This window comes from Hippopotamus amphibius, chromosome 8 (assembly GCF_030028045.1).
Source record: "Hippopotamus amphibius kiboko isolate mHipAmp2 chromosome 8, mHipAmp2.hap2, whole genome shotgun sequence".
Lineage (NCBI taxonomy): Eukaryota > Metazoa > Chordata > Mammalia > Artiodactyla > Hippopotamidae > Hippopotamus > Hippopotamus amphibius.
The window spans coordinates 75,751,114-75,757,113 of NC_080193.1; the positions used below are offsets into that span (position 1 = coordinate 75,751,114).

The following is a 6,000-nucleotide window of genomic DNA, read 5'->3' on the forward strand; positions in this document are numbered from 1 at the left end:
ATAATCTGCATTTCCAACATGCTCTCAGGTGCCTCGGGATAGTTCCCAAGGACTGAATAGCCACTAAAGCAGTGGTTCTTATATGCTAGAGGTCATCAGAACCACCTAGAGGTTTCTTAAAATAAGACTGGGCCCCCGCCCTAGAGTTTCTGAAACAGGAGGTCTGGGATGAGGCCCAACATTTTGCATTTCTAACAAATTTCTGAGGCTGCAGTCTAGCAAGCATACTTAGAAAACTGCTAGAATCAACTATTTCCCAGGGAAGAGTTTCACTTTAATCTATTCAGGGAGCAAAAGGATTAAAACACTTAAAAGGGGAGCCAGATAATTGATGAGATAAGGTTTTTTAAGCACAGTGTGTTTTAAGATTAACTAGAACAGGATGGACAGGACTTTGAGAGCCCAGAAGAGACAATAACCAATTAGATCCCCATCTTCTGTGAACACCTGTATCCTACTGGCACACACCTCCCTGAGTTACTCTCCCCCACTAGGCTCAGGTCCTTGTGAACAAGGACTCTGCTTATTCATCTCTGTATCCCAGTGCCTGGCCCACACTGCAGCCCCCAAATGTCTCAGTGAACGAGACCCCTGCCATAGTCTTGAGAAGCACACATAAGCAATGCAGGCGGCGGCTCACAAATGCAAACCAAGGGGCAGATGCACAGGACACTGGGGAAAGAATCAACAGGCCCGGGTGACTGCAGAGGGGGAGGGGGAGGGGCAGGACACGCAGGGAAAAAGGAGTCATAGCTGACTTGTGGAAAACAAGAGCACTGTTAATAGAAACGAGGCGGTCAAGGGGAGGCCTGATTATGAACACAAGTCTGCAGGAAAGGACAGACCTCCAATTAAATGGCCACCCCAGTGATACTCAGTTAAAAGAATGTTGTAAATTTATGTACAGTACCTTTCCAAGCAAATGCATTTGGCTGACAGATAAAGGATGCAGAAATATAGTCACCAAGGGTCTAACCAGATAGAAATAAAATGTTTCGAGTTTCCAGTTGACTGAATTTAGATGAAAAAGAGGTGAAATGGATTCTTTACACTGAAATTTAACCAGAACACAGCAACTAATATTTTAAATACTGCAGAAGGCCTCCCAGGACCACAGCTTGGCACGACCTCCTGAACTGTTCCTAAGCAAAAATGGAACCTAGGCCGGGCCATCTGTTCTTCTCTCCATTCCAGTCTATCTGGAGACCATCTTGCCAGATGAGGAAACACAGATGGCAGATATGGCTACAGGAGTAAATGAAATAAGCTACACTTAACATTTCCAGTTTTCTCCTAAAACCCTAAATTACCATCAACTTTGCTTTTACAATTACTAAATGTTAACTGATATGAAAAAGAGCATGTAGATTTTAGAGCAATAGACACTATTCCCATACAAACCACAAAATTTAATATGCAAATGTGATGAACAAATGGAAAAGGAGGACAGTGAGACTCTAGAATGATTCCACTTAAGGTGCTCTGATGAAGTATGGCTTTCAGGATTTTTTTTGGACCACGACCCTCAGAAAGAGATAATTTATGTAGATGACCCAAGTAAAGATACCAAACTCCCCAAAGTGAACAAATACTCACATACTGAATAAAGCAATACTTAACTAAAAAGGATCACATAGACCTGTACTGCTTATGTTTACAGGCCAGTCAATCCTGTATTAACGAGATCTATGTAAATCTGCTCAAGAATGCTTACTTGTCTGATTATTTAGAAAAAGTGAACCCTGGTAAGCTAGAGGAGGAACTGGCCTGGTTACTCGCTTTAAGCAATTTCTCAAGCTCACATCATACTGATGATGAGCCTTCTAGGAGGGTAGGTACAAACTTCAAAACAAACAAAAACACCCCCAGAAAACCAAAAAAACACAGTTATATAGTTATTTGGCTTCAGAAGTTTTTATTTGAAAGGAACTGACAAAAACTGGAGCACAAACATAGTACTTGGTTTGTTTCAAAATAAGAGAAGTGACAACTGAACTGAAACAAATTTCAATTAAAAAGGAGACACAAATAACACAAGATAGTTTTGAAATACCTTATCTCATGCCTGTTTGGTATGTCATGCTTTTCAGCTTGCAGCTTATGGGCCAGCACCGAATGAAGATCTGACTTTTCCAGCAACTTGTTATCTAACAAAGAAAAAAAAAATTTATAACCTATGTATGCTTTATTACTACTTAATATCTTCTAAAGATTTGGACCAAAAAAAAACAACCCAACGGTGACTGGGTAGGTTTCACTTTTATGAGATATCGAAGTACTTAGGCTCTGTACTTTGTCACCGATGAAAGCAATTGTCTAAACTCCTTAGACATTTCCTGGCGCAAGCACAGGCAGCCCAGACAAGGAGCCTGTGAAAACCCACTCCCAAAACGCCCCCATGCTCACACTTTCTACTCCCACAGCTACCTGTTTCTACCTTGGGAAGAGGAAACAAACATACCAAAGCACAATGCAAAAATGAAGTGCTAGGCACCTCTAAGTAACAGAGGAAAACTTTACTATTATATTTGGAAAATTTAAATTTAGATCAGGGTACTAGGGATACAAACACAAACCAGAGGCCCTGACTTCAAGGAGCTAAAAAAGTGTAATGGGGTGGGGTGGAGGTCAAGTATAAAAAGGAAGAGGGAGCTTTTACTCATTTTTTCAGATGGTTTCACAAGTGAAGATGGCAGACAGTCCAAGCAGAAGGTCTAGAGAGTGGTCTACTAAGTGGCTAGAAATAAAAGCAACAACACACGAGAAAGCAGGATGAGAAACTCAGACCTCTCCTTACTGGCAATGGTGAAACAGACTTTGAAAGCAGGCAGTGACATGAACAGATATCAATTAGTAAGAAGTCAAAGGTTATTCTGAGGTTCTCTGCTTGGCCAACTGGATGCAGGATCCTAACATGACGGGGAACACAGGAGCAGAGAGCTCAAGGAAGAAAAGTTGTTCTCGGAACGCAATAAATGTGACAGGGAACACAGTGCAGGAACTCCAAAGAAAAGTCAGGGTTAGAAATGACATGCACACAGGGGGCCACTGACATCAGAAGTAGAAGGGGGTGCACTAAGCGGAACAAGAAAGTGACCATGGGAAACTTCTAGAAACCCCCCACCTGATGGGGGCTTTCGCAAACCCCAAACATCTGAGATTAGAGCTCTCCACAGCAAAAGTTGGATAGGGTTTATGCTAGTGACTATTTCTGTTAGAATGGCTTATCCTCCCTCTTAAAGCATTGAGTCCTACTTCTTGGTATCTGAAAATGGAAACCCTGGGCAGAAACAGAAACGTTACCTTCATCCATATCAATTTAATAAATTAGCTCAACAGAAGAGGGAAGTGATTCCAACCTTGAATGTTCACCAGTGTCAAAGGCTCTAATAAGATCTTCAAAATATTACAGCTGGATGTCCTGTGATATTGGGTGTTTCAAAGGACATGAGGTTTTCAAGGCGGATCCTTCCTAAAAGTTCCTCTCACTCAAGAGCAGGATGGAGAGGGAGGGAAGCCACCCACTGTCTCCATAGCCTCTTTTCATCTTTCTCTTCAGGCTCAGAGGCACGGGTGAACAGGAAACTCCAGCTGACTACTTTGGGAAGCAGGGAATGAAGAGTGCGGCTGTTCCAAAGTCAAGCTAGAAGTGCTCTCCCAAACATCAATCCCCTGCCTAAACTGAAGATTTTAACAGGCCAAGGTTGTCTTGCCCTCTTACCCCCCACCCCGCCCCCCACATGCATTGCTCCCTATAGCTGTTTTAAGACGTGTTCCCTCTCCAGGACTGACCTGTCTTTCTGACCTTCCTCCGACATCCTCCACCCTCTTCAAGATGTCCATTTTCAAAGTGCAGAAAAACATTCAATTGTGTCAATGTGATTACAAGCACCTTCCATTTATAGACAATTATGTAGATGGCTTTCAAAGCACTTATATGCCCACCATTGTATTTATGAAGCAGGCAAGGCAAGCTTCACCCCTATTTTATAGAGACAGCAAATCTAACTCAGGTAAGTGAGGCTAGTAAGGGGAGTGTAGTCAGACCTCCAACCCAATTTGACTATCAACGTGTCTTAGCTTTTAAAGAATAAGCATCTGACGAAACACCTGATGACTTGAATTTACGTAACCCATGAGGAATCACATTTGAGTTTCCTGTGCTTCTGGCTTTCTGAACAGCGCTGGGCTGCCAGTCTCTCAGAGTGTAGGAAATGAGCACAAGAGAGGCACATCCGTACTCTCCCTTTCCTCCCCATTTTAGTTAAGAGGATGGGCTCAGTGAAAGCAAGGAAGGCCATTTCTTGGGGAACCCAGTGAGAAAAGCAAAAGTGCCAAAAAGTCAAGAGCCATCAAGTTTGTGTCCAAATCCAGGCCCTACCATTAACCTGCTGTGCCTCCCCAGATAAACTGCCTGATCTCCCTCAGTCTGTTTCCTCATTTGTATAAAGGGCAACAGGACCTGCTTCACAGAACTTTCACTGGAAAGATAAAGTGAAACGACACATGCCTAATATTTACCACAGCCCTGAAGCTTGTCTGTACCTTAGAATTACATGGGGATCATCAAGAAACACCAACACCTTTGTCCCAGCTTTATCACTGCGCTTTAGGTGGTCTGGGATGTGGCCTGGGCTTTGTAATTTTTAAAAGATCCCCACCTGATCCTAATGTGCAGCTAAGTTAAAGAACCACAAATTAACACAGTCACAGTTCTATAAAGGGTGACTACTATTACACCGAACCTCATCGTTAACATAATTTGAGACTTGCAGGCTTACTTCAAGGGGTAGATGGAACCAGAGGTCCGAAGAATGCCCCTTTCTTCTGCCAAATGTGTCATCGGTTATGGTAAAATGCGGCGCAGGGGCTGGGGGTGGGCAAGGAAATGCTCATTAGAAGGCATCCAAGGGCACAAACATTACTCCAATTGCAGCTGCGGGGGTGGGTGTGGGCCACCTCTTTCATATCGAAGTTTTCAGTAACAGTAAAGCCTATGATGTCCCAACTAAAACGTATGTTAAGTCTCAAGATGTGTGATAGTCAAAGAACACCAAGGTGTAGTAAGAACAACAAGGTCTTCAGGAATGAAAGGTAAACACTTCATGACACTCGGAAGACGACGTTAATAGCGCGAATTAATGCTTAAAGTCAGTGCCCGTTTCAGTAAGACACGATGTCTGAAACAGGATGTTTCTGGCACCTGCCTGTTTAAATACACATGCATTGTGTGAACTTCTGGGATTTATGGACACAAACATGAACGGTGCCTGCTCATACAGAATACCCAACTTAACAGGGAAACCCTCCACAGTCACACCCAAGAATAAAGCGAAAAGAGGTAGAGGGTAGAGATCTAAAACCGCGTGGGGCGTCTAAGGCGCTGGGTACCGGGGCGGCTGCAAGGCGCGCGGCGGGCTTGGCCTCGAGGTCCCGCTGGCGCCCCGCGTGCTTCGGCGGGGTCCGCCCGCCCGCCCCCGGGGCCCGCGGGCCGCTCACACTGCAGGATGATCTCTTCGAACGCCTGCCTCTGCAGCCGGTCCCGGCGCCTCAGCTCCTCCGAGATATGGCGCTTCCAGCGCGGAAAGACGGCGGCGCGGAGGCCCGACGCCATGTCGCTTGCTGCCCGGCGCCTTAGCGCCGCCGATCCGAACCGGGGCTGGCGGCCGCGGCCCGCACCATGAGGCAACCAGCGGGCGCGGGAAGGCGCAGCCCCTGAGATCAGCTCCACGCAGAGGCCGCCGCCGATGCCATCCAAGACGGACTTCCGGTTCCTGACGGAAATGGCTTCGGACAGAGCCGGAAAGCCCGCCTCCTCATCCGACGTCTTACGCCGCACGCACGCACGTGTTCGGCGCCGACTCAGGGCGCTGGCTGATGACACCTTCCAGAGGCCGGAAGTGCCGGCGGTAACGATGCGGCCGCTGGGGGGCGTGCGGGGTATGTTGGAGCATCGGCTCTGTGGCGTCCGGGCTGGGGGAAGGAAACGGTAAAAGGGCG

At 46.1% G+C, this 6,000-nt stretch overlaps 1 protein-coding gene across 8 annotated transcripts in view; it reads right to left on the reverse strand.

The window, feature by feature from the left end:
- The window catches only part of ATG16L1 (autophagy related 16 like 1), a 36,885-nt gene extending 31,107 nt beyond the window's left edge, over positions 1-5,778 (reverse strand). For 5 of the 8 annotated variants that reach the window (XM_057744890.1, XM_057744888.1, XM_057744887.1 and 2 more), the window contains exons 1-2: positions 5,500-5,750; positions 2,054-2,147 (exon numbers count right to left, since the gene is read on the reverse strand). In XM_057744890.1, the coding sequence (XP_057600873.1) occupies positions 2,054-2,147; positions 5,500-5,614 (209 nt within the window). In that variant the 5' untranslated portion in view covers positions 5,615-5,750. Of the gene's footprint in view, positions 1-2,053; positions 2,148-4,781; positions 4,871-5,499 lie in introns of all 8 variants that reach the window. The other 3 variants (XM_057744891.1, XM_057744894.1, XM_057744893.1) reach the window with 3 other exon arrangements.
- Positions 5,779-6,000: the final 222 nt, after the last annotated feature.